The sequence below is a fragment of the Falco biarmicus genome, chromosome 8 (assembly GCF_023638135.1).
Source record: "Falco biarmicus isolate bFalBia1 chromosome 8, bFalBia1.pri, whole genome shotgun sequence".
Classification (NCBI taxonomy): Eukaryota; Metazoa; Chordata; class Aves; order Falconiformes; family Falconidae; genus Falco; species Falco biarmicus.
This window is the reverse complement of record NC_079295.1, coordinates 49,724,415-49,751,836: the sequence shown is the minus strand read 5'-3', so window position 1 is coordinate 49,751,836 and position 27,422 is coordinate 49,724,415. Positions and strand designations below refer to the sequence as shown.

At 40.2% G+C, this 27,422-nt stretch overlaps 1 protein-coding gene across 5 annotated transcripts in view; it reads left to right on the top strand.

Moving 5' to 3' along the window:
- Positions 1-27,422, top strand: part of TENM2 (teneurin transmembrane protein 2) — a 698,288-nt gene that overhangs the window by 652,010 nt on the left and 18,856 nt on the right. For 3 of the 5 annotated variants that reach the window (XM_056349859.1, XM_056349855.1, XM_056349856.1), the window contains exons 17-26: positions 2,816-3,026; positions 7,152-7,271; positions 9,382-9,643; positions 10,337-10,604; positions 11,744-11,887; positions 13,442-13,691; positions 16,662-16,682; positions 20,671-20,903; positions 22,423-22,577; positions 23,073-23,947. In XM_056349859.1, coding sequence (XP_056205834.1) covers positions 2,816-3,026; positions 7,152-7,271; positions 9,382-9,643; positions 10,337-10,604; positions 11,744-11,887; positions 13,442-13,691; positions 16,662-16,682; positions 20,671-20,903; positions 22,423-22,577; positions 23,073-23,947 — 2,539 coding nt within the window. The remainder of the gene's footprint in view (positions 1-2,815; positions 3,027-7,151; positions 7,272-9,381; positions 9,644-10,336; positions 10,605-11,743; positions 11,888-13,441; positions 13,692-16,661; positions 16,683-20,670; positions 20,904-22,422; positions 22,578-23,072; positions 23,948-27,422) is intronic. The other 2 variants (XM_056349860.1, XM_056349858.1) reach the window with 1 other exon arrangement.

Genomic DNA, 27,422 nt, shown 5'->3' with positions numbered 1-27,422 from the left:
CTAAATAATTCTGTAGCAATTTACTTCATACGTAATGCTCTGATATGGCTGGAAAAATGGGCTGATAGTAACCTACTGAAGTGCAATGTCCTGCACCTGGGGAGGAACAACCCCAGGCACAAACGTATGCTGGGAAACACTTTTTTATCATGGGGGTGACTGAGCACTGGAGCACATTGCTCAGAGAGGTTGTGGAGTCTCCATCCTTGGAGATGTTCAAAAGCTGTCTTGGCATGGTCTTGCTCAGTTGGCTTTTGGTAGCCTGGCTTGAGCAGAGGGGTCGGACCAGATGACCTCCAGAGGTCCCTGCCTATCTCAGCCATTCTGCAATAATATTTCCAGATAGCAAATTAAGCAAACATAAATAGTTTTTCATACATAGTCAGAGATTTCAGAGCAACAAAATGAATAATAGCAGCAAAGCAACTATGAACGCAAATAGTATAGCAGTGTCTAAGTTGGCATAAGGTAAAAATATCCTAACTCCCAAATCCTGCCATCTGGGAATAAATTAGTATGGGGGAATATAGGCATATATTATAAGTAATAATGTTCCAAACAAGTAAATCGTGTATATTTATGTTGCGGTATATGCCTGTCTTTTCTAAATATTCCTGTAAGCATCTGAAACTGTGCATGTCTGAATTCGCACAGCTGCATGAAAGCCTTCCTACCTGAAAGGAATCATACACAGGTTTCTCCCTGGTATTGAATGGAGATGTTTCTAGCCTCTCAGGTCCTGAACTGGCAATTCAGAGCAGTTTGATTGCCTGCTTGATTGTTTGTGAGATAACGGTGAGATTGGCAGTGACAGGGTAATTTACTGAAGATTGCGATGTCAGACTATATCCAAGGGGGCTTGTGAGCATAAAGATGTGATTCGCATGACTGACAGGACGCTGAGAGATTGATATGCCAATTGAAAGTTCATGGTGTCGTCAGAAGTGTTTGGTCACAGCATCCCATAATCTGCTGCATGATGAGGTCATTACAGACATAACGTATGCTCACCGCTAATAACAGGTATGGCAAAAATACAATGCAGCTTGAACAGGTAAATGCAAATTTGTCAAAGGGAGTAATTTATATCCTGTGTTTTGCTTCTGTTATTTCTAACGTGTTGATAGAATTCTCTTGACTGGTGGTCGTCTGAGTAAAAGAACTGAGCAGACTGAACAGTGGCAGCTTTAAGTTCATAGTTGTAGAGGTGTCACACAGAAAGAACACAAGATGCTGAGAAAAAGTTCTCAGAGCTTAATAGGAAATCTGCCTTGAGTTATAATCTGAAGCTAATGATGTCCTTACAATGATTATATAAAGTGGGTGGAAAATGGGCTGTAGCAAAAAAGAAAATTCCTACTGCCACGTTGGAAAGGATTTCAAGACGAATGAAGCTCTTAATGTGAATAGGCACCTGACCTTCAAGCAACATATAGCTCTTGCAACGAGGTAGTTTGTCTGACTTAAATTTCCTTAGAGGGCTGAATGAAACATTGTCAGCACACCTCAGCAATTTTGTTTTTAAATCAGCAGCAGCCATTTCAGCCACACGCTCAATCCATTGGGCATATAAGGCTAATTGTAAAATAAGAAAGATTTTTATAGGTTTGGGGTTTCTGTTGTTGTTGTTTTTCCAGGTATCACTGTGTAGGGTAATGCTGGTTTGTTGTGCATTTGAAAATCTTGAAAATACATGCATCATGATCTTACTTTAAGGTACTTTCGTCAACTAACCTGCTGGAACGTTGTGTCTTGTGTATGATACTCAGTGTGTGCCCCGGCCATATTTGTAATCGAAAATCACGTTAAGATGCCTTGGGGAGTCTCTGAAAGTTTACAGACCTGAGTAGATTGCAGATTGAATGCATGGCTCTTGCCAGAGTAAATGAACAAATGTTTCTAAATGGTTAGAGATGATAATATTTTCAAGTCAATGGTTATTAATTTCTAAATTACAGTAAAGTCCATTGAGAGAACATATTTCAGTTAAATTATGATACCAAAGGAAAGGATGATGCTAGAAGTTGTTACTGTATGTGCTAAAAATAGTCAGTTGTAATTTATCTAAGTATACAGATCGATCTCCCCGTTGATGATTCCATATTAATTTCTGGTGTTTAAATTCCAATTTTTCTTTAAAATACTTCTTAATAAATATTCTTGATGGACAACTTAATATGTAGTATGATGACTGAATCCACCAGTTTTGTGAGTGATCCTTCCTTATCCAACCATGTGAACAAATTCTGATTCAGATATCTATGGAAGATGGGAGTTCCAGGAGCACTTCCCTATGTATTGCCAAAATGGGTACAATATAATTTTTATTTTACTTAGGTAAAAAGAACTTATTCTGTCACCCCATCTCCCCAAATGGAAGAAATGAAATTAAACAGTATAATTCTCAAGACTCTTATAGCCCAGCAAGGAAATGTAAAAACTTCGTAAAACAGCTGGAAAGATTTAAAAGCAACTCACAAGATTAAAAAAAAAAAAAAATCCTTAAAGAAATAATCCTGTACTCCTTCCACTATTCCTGCTTTCTAATTTCAAGCCTTAACAGATTTATTTGGGATTGATTCTCATCTAATACTGGTTTAAATTAATTGAACCAATAATGGTGTTTAACCACCAATGTACTTGAGAAAAACTCATCCTCACAGCATTATTGGTTCAACTACCAGTTTTATGACATTGGGATGTTACAAAGAGTAAGCATTAATATTTTTTTCCTAGTGCCTTTAGATGTCCATTAGGTATTATTGCTTGATAGCAGAGTGCAGCTGGCTGAACCTTGATGATTCTTACCTTTCAGACGGCTTGGTTGACTGCCTAGACCCAGACTGCTGCCTCCAGTCTACTTGTCAAAACAGCCTGCTGTGCCGGGGCTCACGTGATCCTCTTGACATCATACAACAGAGCCATTCTGGTTCACCAACTGTGAAGTCATTCTATGATCGAATCAAGCTCTTAGTGGGGAAGGACAGCACTCACATCATCCCGGGAGAAAATCCCTTCAACAGCAGGTAGCAGCTATAAATATGACACTGTACCTGTGCGGTTGCATTCTATGGGAGAATTTCTACCAGACATTCTATTCATGTTTTAACATGAGATGCTGCTTTCAGGTGCTTCATGTGTTTGCATTTTAGGCAACATTCCCACTGACAGCACTCTGTTGTGTTTTATGATGTGACCTTTATTTTATAACAGAGTTTTATTAGCATTTTAAAATATTGGCAACACCTAGAAGGTTCCTTCCACAGAGTAGGAGCTTCCAAGGTCTATATTTTATGAAGGCTGCAGTCTAGAAATGCAGGGAAAATGCAAAGTAGTTTCCAGTTAGAAAGGGATTGCATTTTTTTTAGTGTTGTTAACACAAGTTTAATAATGGAATACCATTTCAAATTATTCTAAAGATACGCTAACTTAGGAGGGGTTTATTCCTTATATGAAACTGTTTTACTTGCTGGTTTACTTGCATCATCAATACATCTGACGAAGTTTCCATTTTCTTCTTGGTTTTCTTTTCCTATGTTCTTCCTATTACTATTTATTATATATTTATAATGACTCTAAAAGCTAGCACATCGTTAATTGATATTTGATGCCTTTGTATGCTTACAAGAAGAGTGGTGTTCTTATTTATATATATTATTTAAATTTGTCTCTGTGGAAAGATGCTGAGAAATTGATGATATGTCAATTATGTTCATATTGCCAGAGTTAAAATTGAAGCTCTGTAAAAATAAAATGGGGGAATTCTTGCAATTTTCTGCAACGTTGCATGAAAAGGAAAACAAGACAAGAGATAACCTTACTAATTCATGAGGCTGAATAATCTGTTCAAAAAGGAATACGGGCTACAGCATAAAAAGCATACAGTCCGCAAACTGGTTGGTACATGCTGCTCTGTATATGTTACCGTCAGCAGAATTTCCTTGAGTGACGAGCAGCAGGCAGTTTCCTCTTACACAGTGTATGCAAACCAGTGCTTGAGCCGTTGCCTCATTAAGGCACTCAGAATGAAAATGAGTGTACCCCCTGTATCTCTATTCCACTATCATCTGATAACGTTTAGTTGTGTTATTAACGTGATCCAACACTTTATTCCTAGATCTTGAAGTGTTTTACAAAAGCAGGTGATTATCATTCCAAATTTCAAGACAGATAGAGTGATATGCAGATATTTGTGCACCATCCAAGAAATATTAGCAAATATATTTAAAATAATCAAGCTGTTTATGTATAGATATGAGTTGGAGCCTTCAAAACAGTCAAAGAATTAGAGCTTTAGAAAAAGTGGGAGCTGGGCATTTCTATCCCCAAACTCCTTTGAAAAAATCTCATTGGAAATTATAGATATTTTTTTAAAAAATTATATTTTCTAGGGTTCCTGGTGGCAGAAGTCTTAGTTCTGTTTTATTCATCTGAAGTATGTCACGTATTTTAACATATCTTTGCAAATGGCATATTAATGACATTTTAAAATTGGCCTTAGCCTCTAAGTTGTGAAGGTGCTTTTGGGAATTCTACAGCTCAACTGTTATTTTTTATACCAATTTTAGGCAAATCTAATGTATAAAGTCAAATTGAAAGTTTTACAACTAAGGTTTTTGACTTTTAAAAAATACCACAGGGTTAGATTCCAAGTTTCACGTGTACTGAAGCTGCTGTAGTCTCAAGAAGTGGCTACCATGAGAGATAATGGCTTCTTTCTTTTCTTAGCTCAAACTCTCATTCCATTGAAAGAGGTGAAAAAAGTGGGACAAAATAGTGGTTATGATTTTTTTTCCCAGTACTAGTATAAGTAAAAAAATATTGTTTCCTACCCTGCTAAAGCAGTAAATAACAAAATGTACTGATTGCAAAATTATTGAGAACACACTGATTGTTTCTGTGCAGAAACAAGATAAAATTAAGTTTTCAGGAAAAGCTACATGTTTTTACACATTTAACTTCTGTGATTAATAAAAAAGGACTTAATGTATCCGCTTAATTTGTCAGTTACAGTTTTAAAAGATTACCAAAAAAAAAAAAGATTGCCCAGTGTGTGACTATTAGTCAATGCATTACTTCTTATAAATCCAAATTTTAGCGATAAAGTTTTAATATCCATCTTGTTCTGTATTCTGGCATTTTAGAAATAAAAGGGAAGATTATTAGCTAAATGTTCTTGTTCAAGTATTTCCTGAAATATTAAGACTGAAAGTAGAAAAAAATTGTCATGGACATTATTAGTTCTCTTCTGCCATATGATGATTTCTTTCTAAGTCTGCTACTGTTCCCCTGTAGAGGCTTGAGTGACTATCTTCCTACGACTACTTCTGTGTGTTTGTAACATAAAATAATTAAAGCTAAATGAATAATGCCAAGACAATTATCTTGGTCCAATGTATTCCCCAGTAGATTTTCTCAACAGGTATCGATTTCTATTACATTCCATATTCGGTTACAAAATGTTGATTGTGCAAATTAAAATTTGACCAGAAAGGTCAAGAAATGGTTAAAAGCTCTAAAAGAAAAGGAACAGAGATGGGTCATTTTGATTAATTAGGTTTTTTATGTAACATTGAAGAAAATATTACACCTTGTTCAGAATAAAAATATGAAGAAGTAGTTGTTAAATAGCCAGTATAATGCAGTTGGAAATTTACATCATAGCACCTTGAACATTTCAGAGTTAGTAGAAAAGACCTGAAAACAACCCCTGCTACTCCTAATGAAAACAGATGTTCTCTGATTTAGGGCTGATGCAGGCGTTCTAGCCATCCCAGTATTCAACTGCATTTTGTCAGTTTTCAGCAAAAACCAGCTCAGGTTAATCCCCTTGTCCTACAGCTCCGACTGCGTCCAGCAGCCTGTGGTGCCGGGATGCTGTGGCGGTTGGTGTGCCTGGAGCTGCTGAGGTTCAGGCACGGCTCCAGTCCTACCAGCACCAAGTCAGTTCAGAAACAGGGCTTTTCATTTTCTGGTGCTCTCTGTAGCTGCCTATGAGAGTTGGTGGCTCATGCTGGAAGCACATACTGCTGAAGCAGAAATCTTTTCACCTAGGACCACGGCAAAATGAAATGTTGCTATCCCTGAGATATGGGTTGCAGCAGGATTTAACTGTCTCCCTGTTTCCCAGGGAGGTTTTTCGTGTTTCCAATGCAGAAATGAAAGCCATATACAAGGAGCTTCTCCTTTTCCATTTCCCTTTTACCATGCAGCTTTCCCCGCTCACCAAGCTGCTTCTCTCCGGGTACAGGGAAGAGGGAGGGGAAAGGAGCCAGGGGATGGAGGCTCCTCCCCAGCCGGGAGAGGAGAGGAGAAGGGCAGGAACAGACTGGCCATGCCAGAGGGAGGAAGAACAGGGAGAAGTGGGGTTGCTACTTGCAGTGCTCTGGAGGCTGAGAAGGCAGCCAGGCAGGCAGCGGCAACTTCTACCCACTGTGCACTTCGCAGCAGCAAAGCGCTCTCCGGAGAGAAAGAGAAGAGGCAGTGCCTCTTACAGGAATAATCCATCTTCATCTCCCTTAGGTTAAGCTAACCTGTTGGCTAAGAGAACTTTTTCTTTTGCCTGTGCGCAAAGCTGGCCTTAAAACCAAATCCTTTCTCCTGTTGACTAAGTGAAAAAGCAAGGGTTATGAATCAGGACCAAATGCAGCATACAAACATCAGCCACTCCGAGATGAAGGAACATGAACCTTAATTTGGAAAATCGGCTGTGTAAAAAAGGGGTATGGCATTACACCCTGTTTTTGAAGTGTATTAGACATCCACAGACACGCTATTGTACCCAGGGAGGGTTTTGAGAAGTGCCCAATCGTGATTTCAGTAGGACTTCAGGGTCACAGTTCTGGCTTGGCTGAATGCGAGAGAGCGTTCTGCTCTGCAAAGCCTCATTAGACAGACAAAGCCTCATTAGACAAGGAAAGCGCTACCACCCAGTCTGTATACACAGACCTCACTGCATAGATAAGCAGTTTCTTGATTTAAGTATATAGAGGGATCTGGGCAATATTGTGGTATCTTCAGTAATCAAGCAAGCTTTGGAGTAAATTGGATTTAGAGTACATGAGGCATAAGTGTTCCACTACTCGGTTTATAAACAACGTAACTTTGCTTTGTAACTAACTTTTATACCTTTAATTATCTTTCTTTTTCAGTCTTGTGTCTCTCATAAGAGGCCAAGTGGTGACTACAGATGGAACTCCTCTAGTTGGGGTCAATGTGTCATTTGTCAAGTATCCAAAGTACGGCTATACCATCACTCGTCAGGATGGCACGTGAGTTTGCTTGCTTCATTGAGTCCCTATTTTGTATGTAGTATCTTTGCTGATTAACAGATGGTGTGATCTAATGGAACCATGTGGTATCATGCATCGCATTCCTCCCAGGGCAAAGAGCTATTAAGTAAACAGAAAAGTAATTTTTCACATGGTATTTTGAATACTAACCACAAGTAAACATGAAAAAGCTGACTTCTGATAATGACATGTTAGCAGGCAGACTCCCTTCAAATAAATTGCTCTGTATCTGTGAAAACATTTGTGGTCTACAGTAATATCCAGCTAAGACCAGAAATATTTTATTTTGAAACGCAAGGCAGGCAAACACTGCTAGGGAAAAAAAAAAAAAAAAGTAGTGTCATTATAGAATAGTATATTTAGTTAAAAGTTCCCTTCTGCTTCTCTTTCCTTTTGAAGATCCACTATCTTTTGAGTTTCTTCAGGGTAGAATGTAATCAAAAGATTCTAATTGAATATATTTAGACAATTTCCTGCTGTGCAAAAAAAGTGCTTTTTCCCCCTTGTATCAGCTGATTTGAAATGCACACAAATGCAGATAAACAAAATTCAATGTGTCATGGTTTATCTAGTTTACTGACAGTGGTAACTAAAACAGTATATCTGTGACACATGCATTGTAAACATTTGCCATTTTATCTTGATCTTGCATGCAAACAATTGAATTGAAATAATTATTATGAGTCAACTGAACTATAGGGAGTATTTAATTTTCACATTTCCCAGAATATTATTATGTTATAATAAAAGTATAATGTTGTTGATTTCAGTGGTTCAGTATTACAGTAAATGGTGAGCTGAACTATATTTAGATTTGAATAGATTATTGAAATTATTGACTAGTTTGTTATGTTGCCAACATTTACATGAAACAACTGATACCTGCTTCTGTCGTCAGACCAATCTTGAAGTATTCTACTCATTTAGGACTTTTTTCAAAATGCCTGCACAGCTCCATGTTACTGCTATGGTTATGTAGGTAATAGGGAATAAATACCTAATCTTTCTGAATAATGATAAATCAGTTATCCTGGGGATAGGAAGCAGCAAAACTTTTCATTACTATTCTCTTCTGCCACATGTCCCGTTCTGTCCTTGATGGACAGTACCTTTTAGGAAAGGGATAATTCAGTGTTCAACTCAGTATGAACTTGGCTTCTCTGCTGATTCTATATATGAAGATGACTTGTAATAATAAGTGTGGTGATTTTTGTTTGGGTATTTATAATTATTTCATGCAGATTTTATAATATATAGGAACAAGGTTTGGCCGGGTGACTTCGAATCATTGCTTGTCTTGGCTGGATTTCAGTTGTTTAGTTGCCAGAGGTTCGCATCCCATTACTGATAATTTGAAACATGACACTTAAAATGTACTGTCATGGTTTAACCACAGCTGGAAACTAAGCCTCACACGGCCGCTTGCACACTCTCCCCCAGTGCGATGGGGGAGAGAATCAAAAAGGTAAAAGTAAGAGAACTCATGGGTTGAGATAAGAACAGTGCAGAAACTGAAATAAAATAGAAGAAGATGGAAAATAACAAAAAGAGAGAGAAATAAAACCCTTACTAACAAAAAGTGAAAATAAAAAAAAAAAGAAACAGAAGCGATGCAAATGAAAAACAGTTGCTCACCACCTGCTGAGCGATGCCCAGCCAGCCCCTGAGCAGCAGCCCCCAGCCGGCTTTACTAAGCTTTTCCCCTCATTTATACGCTGAGCATGATGTCATGTGGTCTGGGATGTCCCTTGGGTCAGCTGGGGTCAGCTGTCCCGGCTGTGTCACCTCCCGGCCTCTTGTGCCCCACAGCCTTCTCACTGGCGGGGCAGGGTGAGAAGCTGAAACGTCCTTGACATGGTGTAAGTGCTGCTCAGCACCAGCTAAAACATCAGCGTGTTACCAGCATGCTCATCCCAAATCCAACACACAGCTCTGCACCAGCTAGCGTGAAGAAAATTAACTCTGTCCCAGCTGAAACAAGGACATATACCTATTGCTATAGGTGTACCTATATACCTATTCCATTAGCCAGGAATGTTATTACTGGAATTATTCAGTCTTGTCACTTCTAAAGCCCACATTTTTCTAGGTTTGACTTGGTTGCAAATGGCGGAGCATCCCTAACGTTGCACTTTGAACGGGCCCCATTTATGAGTCAGGAAAGGACAGTATGGTTGCCTTGGAATAGCTTCTATGCCATGGACACTCTTGTGATGAAGACAGAGGAGAACTCCATTCCTAGCTGTGATCTAAGTGGTTTTGTCCGTCCTGACCCCGTCATCATTTCGTCACCACTTTCAACTTTCTTCAGTGATGCTCCTGGCCGGAATCCCATTGTACCAGAAACCCAGGTAAGAACTGTGTGAGTGGAAATGGTATAGAAATCAGTGGTCAGGTGCTAGTGCTGACCTGAGTGCTTACCACAGTCACCATTTGTCCCCTGGAACTGCTGTAGCAAATGCCTCTGCAGAGTTCATTCTGACAGCAGGCTTTATAATGAGGTCTGCAGCAGATATCCCAGATTCATGTCACCCAGACACATTTATCTTTGACTACGTTGCACCTTCTCGTTATCATACAATACACCTCTCCATTTCAGTTGACAGCTTAGGTGTTTCAGGAGGATTTTGCAAAGGCTTGGTGTGTGGCACTTGGTGCAGGCTGCTTTCTTGAATGTTATTTAGGACAAAGGAAAACTCTCCTGGTACTATTGTTTCACTGCTTTATTCAGTTACCCTTTATACTAACTGTTAGTAGAAATTGCAGGTTCCTATGACTGTATTTCTTATGTTCTCCTTGCATATAACTTGCAGTAGAACTACTATTTGCGTTTTTACCAGCAGTGGGCTCTTAAAAAGAAGCTTACACAGCTGCCAAATAATTATTTGTCCAGAAATGTCAGCTGAACTGCATCACTGCACTGATTTGAGGATAACCATTCCCAGCAGTAGAAGTTCATAAGTTCATAAGAATATGCAAGGCAATATTATTCTAAAAAAATAACAAAACACTAATATAAAATGTTTGATCTTTTTCCTATTCAGGTTCTTCACGAAGAAATTGAGATCCCTGGCTCTAGTATAAAGCTCAACTACCTGAGTTCCCGTACTGCTGGATACAAATCCTTACTTAAGATCACCATGACTCAGTCACTTGTGCCGCTGAATCTAATCAAAGTTCATTTGATGGTAGCGGTAGAAGGGCATTTGTTTCAAAAATCATTTCAGGCATCTCCCAACTTGGCATATACATTTATCTGGGACAAAACAGATGCATATGGTCAGAAGGTTTATGGGTTGTCAGATGCTGTAGGTAAGTCAACATATATAAGCTCCAAAACTTTCCAAATAACACCTGTAATTCTTAGTAAGGAAACTGCAAAGATTTTTTACGGAGAAGCAAATATAGACTAAACAGTTCTTGTCTTCCTGACCCAATTTGTGTTTGTATTATGTTTCTTTTTACACATTAAAGATCACATTCAAAAGGTCTAAACTCCCTCAACATGCCTGTTTCCTGATCGGTAGCTGACTTAGATGGTTTAGACCAGACAATGGGAAAAACTGGCCACAGGAACTTGGGTGAAACCTAGTCCATCACTGTGTTTTTATTTCCTTTCAGCTAACAAATGAACCTCATGCAGGACGAGCCAGCCTTCTTTCGTGCATTTGGGTTTTCATGCATGCCGTTATTATAGCCTCTTCTGGTATAATACATTTGAAGTGAAAATAGTGTTTTTCTAATGCTGTTCAGTCTTCTAGTTCGACAGCTATTTTTAATTCACTCGATTCTAGTGGGTGGGAAAAAGAGTGATCATCATAATATTTTTTTCATTTTCATTTGAGTATCAGAATAATTGTGATACAACAATGCTAAAAATGGACATCAGAGCTGTGCCAGTGTGGAAAGAAAAACTTATTTTAAAAATCTTACTTCTTTTCTGTTTTTTCTAAAATCATCTTTGCTATAGTTTTTCTTTCTTACGTTATTGCATAGGATATTGCTTTCCTGAGTAATGCTTGCAGTGCATGTGTGCTTTTAAGCACACAAAGTTTCCACTGCTTCTTGGTATATGATATGTAAAATGAACACACCAAATAAATGCTGTGAACGTCTGGCAAATTAAGAGTTTGATCTTGTCCTGTTATCTGATAGAATAATTTTATTATATTTTTAAAATTATATTTCTCACTCTCACCAAACCAGTCACTTCCCAGTGCGAGCTATTCAAACAGAAATGATCAGATCCCTGCAGAGTACATGTGAATGAAGTTTCAAATTTGTGTCTAGTCAAAGGTCTGAATTTAATATTGTAGAATAAAAGAGAGGAATATAATCAGTCCATCTTCTTGAGGGGGCTGAGGAACTGGAATGCTGAATGATTTGGATGTGCTCTGGACGTTTAATTCAGTGTTTGTTCAGCAAGTATATTAGATTTTATTTTATTTCAGTTTCTGTGGGTTTTGAATATGAGACTTGCCCCAGTCTCATTTTATGGGAGAAGAGGACAGCACTGCTGCAAGGATTTGAACTAGATCCTTCAAATTTAGGAGGATGGTCTTTGGATAAACATCATGTACTTAATGTCAAGAGTGGTGAGTTAGTTAAATCCATGTGTTTTCTGTGCTATATGGAGTTTTGTCTGTGAACACCTTTTATTTGCATTATATTTACACTTTTAAAAATGCAATTTCTCCACTCTTTTTGTTTCATCTTTAGCTTAGTAAGGTATGAGACATGTTTCAGTTGCCAGAAATTTTTTTTAGAATTTCAACAAAATTTTACTGTTCTGCACAGCATGGCTTTTCTTAAAGTCCAAATCTTTATCCTCTATTCTGTTATTCGTTTATTCCCTTGTAATGTCTTTCTGTCTTCCTTCCCTGTTTTTCTGATATTAACCGCATCTGTCCCTGGTTCCTTTTGTTTGACCTTTTTCCCTCTAATATGAGATGGGGCTTAAAAGGAGTATGAGTCTGTGATGAGATACTGTCTCGTTTGTCTTTTAATTTTGTCATCCGTTTGTTTTTTTCCTCACATCTCTTTGTCTTTACATATCCTAAGCTGAACGTTCCTGATCTTCATATTTTACCAGAGACTCTTAGGGAGCGGAATGCTTAGCATATATTTCTTTGATCTCTGCCAAGTGTTTTCTACAGCCTTCTTGCTGATCCCCACATTAACAAATTGCAAAGTATATTGTTGCTCAAGAAATCTAAAGTAGTGTTCAGAATAGGCAAGATCAAGCAATTGGAACACACTTAAAGTGCTGTGCAGCGGAACAAACACTGTAGAGAGAGCCATTTGGATAGTGCGTGATAATCACTGTTGTCACCAGTGGGGAGCCAGTGACATTAGGATAGTACACCTGTATTTCCAATAGAACACAAGGCTAAAAGTTTATGGCCAGATAACTACAATCTTTGATGGCATTGAAAATGGTCACTCTTGTCAGAGAAACCACTCCCTTGGAGCAGGAGTCTGCTCTTTGAACAAATATTTTGAAAAAAAATCTGATCTGAAAGGCATTTCTTGAAGCCTAATAAAGATCCTTACCACTAGCTTCCCTCTTGCCTTTTATCATTGATCCTTAGGAGCCCTGCTAGGAGCTTCATCTCTTTCCTATCTTTTCATTTTCTGTGCTGTCATCTTCTTTGGCTTCTCCATTTCTCATTTTTCATTTTCCATGAAAAACACGTGAAAGACTGAGAGGTGGAAAGAGAACAGTGAGGTTGACGAAATTTCAAATAAACTGTAACATAGGAAACTAGAGTGAGAAGATCCAGGGATACAAATAAGGAGCACCTCTTCCCCACTGTTTGCCTTCTCACCTCCCAGTTAATAAGGCAGTTGAAACCATTGTGCCAGGCCAGAGAGCTGCATGGCAATGTTTTCTTCACAATGAATACCAAAGGACTCAGGGCTTAGGGCTGGGTCTGTGGCTGTGTGTGTGTGTTTTAACAGAGAATATTCACTCCACCTTTATTTTTACTACTGCAGAGACCTTTCACTCTTTTTTGCACCGTTGAAGAACCAAATGCTGGAGTCATTTCAGTGTACAGTCCTTAACAGCAGCTGTTGAAAAGAGAACTACCTGAAGTCCCCTGCAATGTATGACAGTAATAACCACTTCTTCTCCTCTTTATTGTTAGGTATATTGCACAAAGGCAATGGAGAAAATCAGTTTCTAACTCAGCAGCCAGCTGTGATAACCAGCATTATGGGGAATGGGCGCCGAAGAAGCATATCCTGTCCTAGCTGCAATGGTCTGGCAGAGGGAAATAAGCTTTTGGCCCCTGTAGCACTGGCAGTGGGTATTGATGGAAGTCTCTTTGTTGGAGATTTTAACTATATTCGGCGTATCTTCCCATCCAGGAATGTTACTAGTATATTGGAGCTGAGGTAAGGTGTTAATCTTAGCACTTCATTTCTGTAGCCTGTGCTCAAATCAGCCTTTACCATTACTTTTTATAATTTTGTAAAACATTGTCACTTTCAACCTATTTAAATTCCAGTGGAGAAATGGGGCACAGAAATGCATAGTTCAAAGTCTGTAGCTTATCAGAGCAATGACTATAAAGAAGAACAGAAGAGTACAAACCAGCTTGTACAAAAAGTACAAACCATCTTCTTTCTTGTTGGTGATCATTTGATACAATCTCCCCTCAGTACTATATATAATTTAGTTTTGTCTGAAAACTACAGAATTGACTGCCTGTAGGTATTGAGCCGCAGTGATAAGCAAAGGTGTAACAACAGTCTTACGAGTTTAGAAGGAAGGTTTTCCTAGAAATGGTTTTGAGAGCCACTTTCCCATGCTCATAAGTCTGTTTCTGTAGGTTGACGAGTGCAGTTAAGATTGACATGCAGAGTCACTTTGCATCGTCAGAACTCTTTAAGACTGTATCTCTGTCCCCCCGTCCTGCGCCCTCCCACCTCCCAACATTAAGATTTGGTCACTTAATAGGGAAGGCATGAGTGTAGAGTGTACCACTTCACCCATTTCTGTTCCATCTCCTTTTTTCATTCTTCTAGGAGAGGCAAGAGCTATTGCTTCAAACCATAACTCATGTAACTGGGCCTTATAGTTACAGCTCTGTTGAGTATTTGCAGAAAAATGAGGAAAAATAGCATTGGCTGTCTTCTGATACTTCTGCAGCCCACATCGGCGATAGTACTAGGGCTCCTGTAAATTGGATATAGCTGCAAAATACATTGAGTGAATCTGGGGCATTAGCCTTGTTTTATAATGATATGGCCAATAACCAATTCCTCTGCTTCCACTGTACTTTTAAGTTTTAATTAGTGGGGAAAAGTGCAAAATCATTGGACTGCTAGAGAATAGGAGGCCTAGCTCTATTTTACACCTCTCTTCCATTCATGTCATTCTGTTGATGTCACTATTGTGGATTCTGATTTTATATAAGAGAAAAGAGATCCGATTCAGGCCAATTCTACTCTGAAAACACTCTCTTGACACCTACCTCATACACCATGAGGCTGCCTTATTATATTTAAAAAAAAAAAAAAAAAGTCATATATCATCCAGCACTTTCTGATGGCAGCTCACTGTAAACCACAGAAGGTAGCTGGTATGGATGTGTGACCTGCTATAAATATTTATATCAATATACGCTATAACTCTGTATTACATAGAATATGCTGATTTTTTTTCCTAATTTCATCAGTTCTGTTTAGCTTTCTAGTAAATAGGACTGCAGCTTTATAGGTGAAGAGCAATGTTTTCAAATTAGGATACTTAATATAAGGCATTTATATGCACCTCACTTCCTAATATCAGCCAGTGACAAAAGTTTCCTAGCACACCTGATATTTGAAAGTGTTGTCTCCAAGTTAACAACAGTATTAGTCCGAGTACTTTGCTTTCTCTCTAGGTAAAAGAGAGCTTGGGCTTTTCAGCACGTGGGGGAAAATGGGAAAGGACATCAATAAAAAACTAGATGATGGACTTTTTAATCTGCTTTTGTCCACTTTCTCTTTTCTTTTATGAAAGTCTGTTTTCCATAGCATACTTTCTTTAGCTTCTGGTATAACCATTAACAATGAAGAGTAAAGCTATTGTATTTTGAGTGCTGTTGAACAGCTGCAAATGACTTGACACGCAGATTTTTTAGGATTTGCAGTGATGTCTTTGCCCCCTGTTCCTCTAAAGGGAATTAAGGTCCAGTCCAGCAAACATCATCTGTAGTAGTAATTCGGATTCATCGGTCATCTTAAAATCTGTATGAGTTACATGGGTAAGAGTTTGAAGATTTGAGCCATTTAAGTGTGAACAATAGCAGAGTCTTCAGCTAGTATCAAGTAGCTTGAATAACATTGCAAATAGTAGGTCCATATTTATTACAAACCAAATACATCACTTTATTTAGATTTTACAGCGGATGTAATTTTGGTTTTACATAAGCCCATGTAAATCTTAGATAACCTTATTAGTCAGAATATCCCAGTGTGCATATTTTCTTCACCCTGTCCTTTATGAAGGTACCTGATCTGAGTGACTCATCAGAATTTTGACTCAGGAGTGTTGCATGCCACACTTAACATTGGTATTGCAAGTTTGGGGCTGTGCCTTGAGTGCTGCAGCTCAGGAGTAACGCACCTCTCTGTTTCGTTCAGTGGATATTCCTAAATGGAAATGACATAAACACAGTGAAACACTGTGGTGTGGAGAAGGTATTAATTTATTCTTGGAAGTAGAGGACACTTTTCCTTTGACTTTGTGTCTAGACAGTAAATTAGAGATCAATCAACGCTATAAAACTCCTATTGTACAGTATCTTACTGCTCACTTACAGGGTGGGGTTTTTTCCCCTAAGATTTGCTTTGATAGTCTTAAATAGATACCAGGTAGCATCCAAACTTACTTTAAGCAATTAGAGAGTGGGAGGAGAGAAAAATAAACTGCGTAGTAGAAACTTGTTTAGAAATAGCCTGTTTAATCAAGTCAAATTTAATTTTTATTAAAGAGATTGCCCCCAAGTTGCAGACAATACCCAAAGCCCAGTGCTTCCCCCTTCCTGGTTCTGTATTCAGAAAACTGCCAGTTTCTCTTGCTCCTGGCCCACAAGCTACACATATTTCCATGCAAAAACCTTTCCAATCGTCCAGCAAGTTTCCTGTAAAATATATGGGGGGTTGGGGGGTGGGGGCATGGGTCTCCTACTAGGGAACTAGCTTGCAATTCTGTCACTCCCAGTCCCTCTTCATCCGTAAACCAAGCTAAGGCTAGTGCTGAAAAGAGGTATCTTCTCCTGTGTCCTTTTGTAAAATAAAACAAATACTATGTTTGCTTTACCATCTATTCTTCAGCTAACTGTTTGTTCTTTTTTCTTCTGTTCCCTTTCTATAAAGAAATAAAGAGTTTAAACATAGGTAAGACACGAGCTCTTTCCCATATAATTTGATATGGTTTGTTTGCTTCATTGTGTTTGCTTTTTGTGTTGTGCTTCTTGTGTAATGTTATGTTCTTCATGTACCACATATAGAAACATTTTTATGTGCTAATTGTGTGTTATGAATATGATAAGCATTAGCAATTATGAAATGCAGTCAAAAAGCAACCAAATAAGTTCTGACAGTAATTAGAAATTTCTAGTAGAATGCAAGTATAATGAACCCCAAGCTAACTTCTCTATAAACACTTCTCCCTGCTGTCTATAATTGGTCTAAATGGTTGAGGTAAACTACAACAGCAGTTTTACAAATGCCAGAAAGGTTCACAAAAGCACTAATGACTGCAAATAGGTCAAAAACTCATTTTCCGGTCATTAATGATTTTCTGAACCCTCTGTCCTTTTTCATAATTTAGTGTCTGTTTTCTTTCATCAAATACATTTAACAGTCAGTCAACCTGTGGGGCTGGTTGTATGCAACCACTAGATGCAGTCACTGTAAGATTCATGAGGGAGAGGCATAACCTTTCTGGATGTTAGCAGAAAAGATTTTTAATCATCTCACCTGAGCACTGGATGCATCCTTCTGGATGGCAGCAGCATAGGAAATGCTCGTACCTTCTTCCATGCCACACCTGGGATGGGGAGGATGTTCCCCCGGGAGAATATCAAGGGCAAGAACAAAAAAGAGCTGTTGTAAACTATTCCATAGTGTGCTGTGCATCACCCTTTTAAAGCCATACTTTCCATTTCTGTAATACCAGTTAGATGCAGGAGATGGTCTGGACTAAACAGTATAATTTCCCCTTCAAAATACAATTTGGTATAGCAGGTGTAACGCTACTACATTTTCTTATCTGGATTAATTCATTCACAATTTGCTAATGATTATTGGTGATGCTGGAAGCTCCTTGTTTGTATTAACTAAGCTTAGTTAATTTTCCAGGTGCTTAGAGGTTTGCTCTGGGCAGCTTGTCCTTTTTGTTAAATTTCAAGAAAAGCTGTTGTTGCACTGTCATGAATTTGATACGCATATGAGAAGATCAGGGAGGACAGGTTGATCCTGCCTGCACTCCCTGTCAGGCATCGGGCTCCTGCACAGACAGAGTAAGGCTGCACCTGGTGGTAACTGCTGCATTTGCTGGGGAGGGCTGGAGGCAGAGACTTTATTGACAGAAGCCTCTGAGCGATGCCGAATGTTATGGAAAATCTTTTGAAACAAGGTACATTCCCTGGCTTCCTGTAATTTGAATAAAAGATTACAATGGCGTAGAGAAAAGAGAGGCAGAGGTCTTCAGTTGCTCGGGTGCCGCTTTGAGAAATATTTACTACTCATTTATAAAATACATCCTTGTTTGAGCTCATAATCTCGCTGTTTCTCTGGGGACGCGGTGAGTGCATGTCACCTTTCAACAGTCATTTTCTGCCACAGCCCCCCAAATGTTTTATGTGGAGACACTTCCACTCTCTGTCCCCTTACCGAGCTCGGGAGAGGGTGAAGGGGTAAGCGGCAGGGCTGCAGCGCCGGGGAGTTGCTCCCTGGTCTGGCAAAAAAGCTTGTGGCTGACTCCTTGGCAGAAGTCGGGAGAGAGAAGAGAGGCAGGGCAAGCTGCACGGGCACAGCGATGACTGCAGAAGAGGAGAGGGAAATAAGCCCATGTTCTGCCATTGCTTTTTACGCTGCCTTATCCCTTATCGTACCTTATCCCGTCCTGGTAACGGGGGACATACCTGGCGCTAGCTGTGGGCAGAAGGGGAGCAGGGCCGTGCTCACTCAGGAAGGCAAGCACAGGCCAGCAGAATCACATCGAGAAAGATGCGAGGCCCCTCCGGTGTCACGGAGCGGCTGCTGCTCCGTGTCAGGCAGGTGGGCAGCCCCCCCAGCAGCTCCCACCACCCAGACCGAGCCCAGCCCCTGCCTCCGGCAGCAAGCGGCTGTGCCAGCACAGCTCCGGTCTGCACCGGCCTCGGGACCCCGTTGGCCCAAGGTGGGGGGCTACGTGTCTTAGGAGGGCCAGGCAAAGGGCTCTCCGAGCTGGAGCCCAGCAGAGAGGCAGCAGCCAGCCTGCAGCTGCAACACACCGTTGTCGGCTCATCTGCCACTGTTGCAAAGCCCTGAGCTAAATTTGGGTGGGTTTGTGAAGTAGGGCGCAACGCTACCATCACAGCAAGGTTTGGCCTTCACTGTGAGGGAAAAGCATGGTGGAAGAAGAGAGAATTCAAACCAGTGACAAATGTGCAGGTGTTTGTGTCGCTCAGATACACAAGAGACTGAGGAAATTTGTAAGTGGAAAGAAATCTTTTTTCGTGTGGCAACAAAAAGATTGAGCCTTGTTTTGGAGGGATGAGAAGGAATGTGATAAGGGTCTAGTCAAGAGGTGCAGTCTGCTGCTGAAGATAAGGAGAGGAACTTGGGGAATAAAGAGATTGTGCTCTAATTTCAAGCATGTCACTAGTCTCCCTGCATAACTGTCTACACCACTTAACCTCTCTGTGCCTCAGTTTCCTCCTCTGTAAAATGGGTGTAATACCCATCTTTTTAAAGTACTTCGAGATCCATGCATGAAATAAACCTGCCAAGTATTTTTTGTTTATTGTATTTTTTCATCTCTAATTTCTACACTCCTAGACTTCAGCAGATGGTATTACCTCTGCCTACTGAATTTTGATCAAACCAGTCTCCTTCCTACTTTCTACAGTTTTAAAACAAACTATTGATGTAAAATCATGACATGTCAAAGACTGGCATAGAGGAAGATAACTGTAGAAAGTGATATTTTGGGGCCTACTCATTCCTCCAGATCTGGTCATGACCATATGAACACGGTTGTCTTTGTGCTGCTGATAATCCATCTGCCGAAAGTGGCCTTATAGTTTCAAGCAAGTCTGATCAAGAAATGGCTTATGTCCATCATAACTTACCTCTGTGTATCCTCACTCTTGGAGATGGGCACTTTTGCCACATGTAACTAGGAGTGTGGATATTTGGAGGCAAATATCTCTGGTTACTGGTAAGTAACCTTCATTTTTTTTCTTCCTGTCTTCATTTGTCTTCTATGCTTTGAAACCACCATTGATCTTATTTACGCTCACCCATAGGCTCCAAAGGCTGGAAAATTCACATCATGCTTAAAATCCAACTAAATTGAGTTAAACTAGCCAGGCAAGATTTTGAAAATATTTCTGCACTGCAGTTCTGTGTGTGTGAATGTATATATATCGCAAAGATTGACATTTCTCAATTTGCAGATGATTTGCTAAAGTAGTTCCAAAATGTGACAAGCTGTCAAAAAGCATATATTTCCGAAGAGAAGTAGCTTTCCATATGAGCACCCATTCTAATCACAAGCTGAGGACCAGTTTTTCAATAACAGAAGGTTTGGAGTTAAAGTCAGACACTTGGGGTCCCTGTTTTGAGTTATACAACCAACTTCATCTGCCGTAAATGAGATTCTTGATAAGAATGAATGAGAACAAATTTGCTTCAGGAATAAATTTGCTATGCCTCTGCCTCCTATTTATGCAAGGACTCACAAATCTTGTGGCATAAGTAACTCGGAAGCTGATTCTTTGATCTTACGCCTATGACTTCTGCTTTCAAGGGAAGTTAAAGAAGATGGTGGGAGGAGGGGCAACAGGTAGAGATAAGCCAGAGAATTGACCTGCAGCAGATCTGAAGGGCTGAAGAGGGAAGTCTGCGGTGCAGCTTTGGCTTACGGGGCTCTGCTGTGCAAGGGTTGGTGTAGCAGGATGAATGAGATTTAAAATTACAATCCTTCTGAAGCACTGACCAGGTCCTAATCAAGTTAGCTCCTCAGATGGTAGTCCTTCAGACCCCACCTCTGCATGAAGGTGTCAGACTTTCTTTCCAGATCTCTCTGTGCCTGATGAGTGTCCAAGCTCTGAAAGCCTGTGAAGTTTCTAGACTGCTCAGCTGTTTCTGTTTTATGCTTTCTTTTTCTCTAAAGCAACAATCCCGCTCATAAATACTATCTGGCCGTGGACCCTGTTTCAGGCTCACTGTACGTATCGGACACCAATAGTCGACGCATATACAAGGTCAAGTCCCTCACTGGCACGAAGGACCTAGCTGGTAACTCGGAAGTGGTAGCAGGAACGGGAGAGCAATGCCTGCCCTTTGATGAAGCCAGATGTGGGGACGGAGGGAAGGCAGTGGACGCAACCCTAATGAGCCCTCGAGGTAAAGTAGGAAAAGAAGCTGGAGAAAATGACTGTCTGAGGCTAGACTGGATGTGGAAATAATTATCTGGCAATTAAATCACTCCTTGCTCGGTAATTTTTATTCTGGGCTTTAATTACAGTGGATTGGCAAGTGTTCGTGCTTTGTTTAGTTAAAGCAAACTTTATTACCCCAACACTAAATGCTGCAAAAGGAGAACAGAACACAAATTAGCAGGGTACTGCTCACTCCAAGAAGCAAGCATGTAAGCTGGGGAACAAATTACTGTTTGAGATATGGTCTTTGGGGAGAAAAACTGCCTGCTGTGGCTTTTTTCCTGAAGTTTTATTCTATGTATCCCCTTTTTCTTCAGCAGCAGAGGAAAAATGAAAGGATCTTTGCCCTTCCTAGTTTCTAATTTTTAACAAAAAAGTTTTCAAGATGATGTAGAGATTTGGGGATGTGTTCCTTTTGAAGATTTTTTTTCCCCATTGTTTCGTCTTAATTGTAAGGATGAATTAAGCAGGTGTATTGCCAGGTGTTTCAAACATCTTTGGGGTTTATTTCAATGGTTGAAAATAACTAGATGATTGTAAAATCAAATAAAAATGAAAGGTCCTGTTTCTTTGTATAGGTAATAGTTTCAGTTCGTACATCCGGAGTATATCAACAGAGCTGCTTGCATGGTTTAAGTTAGGTCTTGCATAGAAATTAAGAAAATAAAGCTGTATCTTCTCTTGCTGCCCAATAGGATGAGCACTGCAACTATTTGAAGACAAAATTTTTAGATCAATATTTTATTTTCAGCCCAAGAAATGGACAAGGCAGCGCGCCAAATCAAAGCGGGAAAAAGCCTGCCCTCCTTCACAACAGGCAGCAGCATCCTTCTGTTCCGCCAAGGGAGCACCCTTTCATTCTGTGCCTTTCCTCTCTAAGGACTCCCAATGTGACAGGCATTGAAACTTTCATTTTTTTCTAGGCTGAAAACCCTTGTGCCTTCATCTGGAAACACCAGATGTTCTTCCCATATTCCTTACTGGAACAGGCCAAAGAATTAAACAACATCCTGAAAGAATATATTGTCCACTTATTTTTTCAAGATTTTTAAGCCATTTTTTCAAGATTTCTAAAAATTCTGCATCCTCTTTAGATCCTTCCGACGAAGAAAGCGACACATCAAATTTCTGAGATTAAAATTTAGGAGATAATTTTTCTTTTCTTACTGGTTTATGTAATGTATCCTACAGAGTTTGAATTTAGAAGTAAACTGATGCATTCTGCTGGCTCTCTGGCATGTTTGGGAGATTTCTGTAGGTTTTTTTTCTTTTAAAGCCTCAATGGATAAACCTGCTTGGTGCCATTTATTCAGCAGAACTAGAGGTACTTGGAGGGTTCCAGGACCTCTGCTCAGCTTGGAAGGGAGGAAAGGACAGGGGAAGTGAACAAATGTCACCATCTTGTTGACTTGTTGATAAGATGAAGCCTGCCTTGAAGCTAGGAGCCTAACTGCTTCACTGATGCCTGGGTTTTATATTTGCAGGAATTGCAGTGGATAAGTATGGCCTCATGTATTTTGTCGATGCCACTATGATTAGGAAAGTGGATCAGAATGGAATTATATCAACCCTGCTGGGCTCCAATGACCTAACTGCTGTTCGACCTCTCAGCTGTGATTCCAGCATGGATGTCACCCAGGTAGACTCTTAACTGCATTTATTTTTCTCTCTGCCGTAGAAGAGATGGGCATCTTTTTTGGATGACTGCCTGGCCACTTAAGAAATACATTGTGCAGCACAAGATGATAGCATATTTGATTCATTACTGAAATGAGTGAACCATCCTTTTACTGTGGCTAACACAGGTTATTTATGCAACTATAGAGAAATAAGGTTGAGATAACGGGAGTTATTGTCTTAATTGCCTGTTTTTCTGTAATTATTGTAGAGCTTGCACAACGTAGCGTTCATTCTTTGCACAGAAACACAATTAGCCAAAGTTACCACTGCACGTAGCTTTAATATTTCCGAAAAACAAAGTCATTGCTTGAAGTAGTTGCCGTTCATGACTTGGTTTCATGATTTACGCTGATAAACCCCTCACTAATTTTCTGTTGTTACACATGGAATTTTAAACACTGGAAGTGTACTGTTCAGTTATGAGTTTTACAGTAATAATTTGTGCAACTCATAGGTACGGCTGGAGTGGCCTACTGATCTCGCTGTCAATCCCATGGACAACTCACTTTATGTCCTAGAGAACAATGTTATTTTACGGATCACAGAAAATCATCAAGTTAGCATTATTGCTGGACGCCCCATGCACTGCCAGGTTCCTGGTATAGACTACTCTCTTAGCAAACTGGCTATTCATTCTGCACTTGAATCAGCCAGTGCCATTGCCATCTCACACACAGGAGTTCTTTACATCAGTGAGACAGATGAAAAAAAAATTAATCGGCTACGCCAGGTAACTACCAATGGAGAAATATGCCTTCTTGCAGGGGCAGCTTCAGACTGTGATTGCAAAAATGATGTCAACTGTAATTGCTATTCTGGGGATGATGGGTATGCCACTGATGCCATCTTAAATTCACCATCTTCCTTAGCTGTGGCCCCAGATGGTACCATCTACATAGCTGATCTTGGAAATATCCGCATTAGGGCTGTCAGTAAAAACAGGCCCATTCTTAATTCTTTTAACCAATATGAAGCTGCATCTCCAGGAGAACAGGAGCTGTATGTCTTCAATGCTGACGGGATTCACCAGTACACTCTCAGCCTTGTTACCGGGGAGTACTTGTACAATTTCACCTATAGCAGCGATAACGATGTCACGGAGGTGATGGACAACAATGGCAACTCCTTGAAGGTCCGTCGGGATGCCAGTGGGATGCCCCGCCATTTACTGATGCCGGATAATCAGATTGTCACGCTGGCTGTCGGCACTAATGGTGGACTCAAGCTGGTCTCAACACAGACCCTGGAGCTCGGATTAATGACATATAACGGAAACAGTGGTCTCTTAGCAACGAAGAGTGATGAAACAGGATGGACAACATTTTATGAGTAAGAATGTTTTTGGCTATATTAAGCGTACATTTATTTTTCAAGCGGTAGTGAGTAAGCCCTAAACTGACCCTACTGAAATTGGTTGTAGGCTTGTCACTGATTCCGAGTAAGGCCGTTACACCTCAGCCTAATGTGATACTGGGGATGATTTAGTGGCTTCTCGATTTCATCAGTTTTGCCGTGTCCTTTGGGTGGGTACTGAACCACCCAAATTCCTGCCCGCAGTCTGAGACCGGTGGGGCAGCTGGCCTCCAGCTCCAGCACGAAGGACTGTGTGCCACGTTCTGAAACGCGTGTTTGATTTACCAGTTTGGGCCCCGCTCTTAGCCGTCAGCAAGGCAGCAGATAACCCCATCCCGGCCAGGCCCCAGCGCTCCGCAGCCCCTGCCGAGCTGCCTCTCTGGGAGCCCTAATGCTGCAGCCTCCCGTGGAACTCAGATTGTGTATTGTTCTGTTCAGACTCGTATATTGCTCGTGGTTGTTAAAATGTTGACTAACTTCACTGAATGTTCATTCTTGAGACAAGTGAGGAAGTGAGCTCCCCAGCTCTCTGTCCCAGCCCTGGTGTGACTTCGGTAATTTGTCGATAACCCAAAAGCACACTGGTGTGTGAGCATGTAGAGTAAAAAGACAGAACTTCGTCTTTAAATGTAATACATCGGAGATGAAGTTCAGAAGTAGACTAAAAAGCTAGAAAAACTAGTCAGAATTTTATTAACAGTTATCCTATTCTTCATAGTCTTATTGCCATTTATTGATCAAAACAGATTTAAAAATAGAAGGTAAACAATGTATCCAAAATACATATAACTTTTAAGTATGGCAAGTCTGATGCCACGTATTTTGTTTGAATTAGTTAACGATTACTAAATGCCATTTCTCAAAGTAGCGGTTAGTAAGTACGACTAGGGCTTTCTATTTCATTTGAAATTGTAGGCTTATTTTTAAGGTGATGACAAACACCGGTTTAGATTTATTAACGCCTTGATTTGGGCCGCCGCTTGCTTTCTTTTTGAGAGAAGACGTAGGTCAGGCAGAAATGCAAAGGACTGTGTTCACCATCGGCTCAAAACACACGCAGAGCGGCGCCGCTCAGCAGCTGCTGGCCGCGGTGCCTCGTTCCGTAGCAAGGAAAGCAGCGCCCTCTGGTGGTCGCCTCCGCTCCTGGCCCTGGCGAGGTTTTCACCCAGACTCTGGGTCGAGATGTGGAGGGGGTTTTCTCCTTCGTATTTTGCAAAGACTATTTCTTTACCCCACATTGGCTACAGAAATAATCCAGTTATGGAATTCCTGAAAGATGTTACCTGCGGATTACAAGCTCAAGTAAAAGCTTTTTTTTTAGTTAGCAGTAAAATCGCACGTTATCGTTGGTGAGCTACGGGTCCCCTTCTAGGTAGGTTTTTTGGTTGTTTTTTCCTCAATAGCTAGCTCAAGATTTGGATCAGAAGTCATATAAACTAGCTATTTCTCAAAACACCAGTAATTAACTGTAGAAAATTTAATAGCAAAGTAATTTAAAACTCTACAGGAAAATCAATGAAACATTAAAAAAGGTCATCAGAAAGTTGCAGGTTACAAAACTGGTATAACTAGTGGCTGAGAATCACATGAAGGACTAAATTAGCACGATTTATTAGAAAAATTTTACTGTAATTCCTAAGTAAATACAAAAGGTAGATGCTTTGCTGTCTTACTGAGGTGCATCTAAAAATATAACAATGTATATATAGTCCTGACATGTCAACTAGATGTTTTTCCAAGATCAAATAAGAAATGATGCACAACCCTTGCTTCAGATCAGTGGAAGTTAATTACCATATTTAGGTTGAAATAGTACAGCCTGAGGTACTTGCCTTAGATAATTAGTAACTTTGATGAGGCAGCAGAAATAACTTACTTTCTCCCAGATTTGTACATACATTCTCATAAGCACAGAGCCCATAGATGAGAGGACAGCATAGACATTTTTTTGCATGAAAAACGCATATACTTTATAATGCATGTATAAAATAAACTAGACATGATGACTGTTACCTAGGTTAGAAAAAAAGCCATAAAATGCCCTTCACAAAGGTATTAAAAGAAGCTGTGTGTCTGTAGGTGTTTGTGGAAAACCTCATGTGAGGACTAGAAGTTAGCTATGTGCACTCAAGATACTCATTAGAAAATACCAGAAAAAGAGAGAGGCATCTCCTTGAGGCTGATCCTAAGCAGCTGACTCACAGTAACTCCTTAATATGCTTTGTAATCTCATGTGCCCCCGCAGCTGAGGGGTTTATTAATAAGATTACAAGAATTTACAAACCTAAACTATCACAGACCACAGTAACTCAGTACTGGGTTTGAGTTTCTATTTGTTCTTCAAAGCCAGATCCAAGGGGAAAATTCTGTATTCATCATTATGCCATGCATTTGGGTAGCTATAAGTTAACATCAATTAAGATGAAAGAAATACTTAGCCAATGATAGTTTTTATAAGGACAATAAAACAGTTTTCTGTGCCACATTCGTACAGAAATAATAAGTATACCCCAAATTGTTAATATGGCAGCAGAACTGGAAAAGAACAAATGTCTTCTAAGTAGTAAAATACTATATGAGCTAAAGTTCTTATGAAAAATTTATTTCAGTGCATTTATATCAACCAGACATTGAAGTGCCATGCTAGCTTGTTGGGCATATTCCTTTCTTTTATCTGAAACTGTACTCTGAAAATGCTCACAAAATTCAATTTGTGCAGCATCTCTAGGTATGCATGTGTATAGGCAGAGAAATGCATACACGAAATATTTTTATATGTGTACACATCCCATACTTATATATATAGTGCATGTGTATATGTGTGCAGTTTGTTTGCAGTAGGAGCAGGCAAGGCTCTTAAATACTGTAGCAGCTACCAGCTGGCTCACGTGCGGTGGTTTAAGTTTGGGTTTGAGCATGAAGCACAGCTCTTTGAAGTGGCTCCTCAGTGGCAGTCCACTTGGTCTTGGGAGCATCCTAAAAGTGTGCTGCCATTTTCTTCTTGAATCAGCTTTGGGTTTTATAAGGGAGAGCAAATAGGGATATATGTAAGTGTGTGTGGATCTGGACCTTGCCCTGCTCTATGTTAAGTCAAAAGCTGCTGTTACTCCTTCTGCAGTACGTGTGTAGCACTGTCCTAGCTACTCCCACCCGCAAGCTGTTGAGCGGCACACGTCTCAGACCTCACGGACCAGAATGCTAGCTATAAAAATACATCGCAGGAGATGTAGAGGTGCCATAATACTGGGCATGGGAGAACAGCCTTCAGTGCGTTATCACAAGCCTGCTGAAGGGATGCACAGCTCAGGTATCTGTAGCTGAGAAGGTGACAGAGAGGTGCTCAGCTGTGTCCCATGGTGCGGTCGGCTCCGAGCCACCAGGCAGCCGGGCACCATCTCCAGGCTGCAGGCAGAGCCAACGAGCAGCTTCAGTGTGGGGCGGGGGGCAGCGG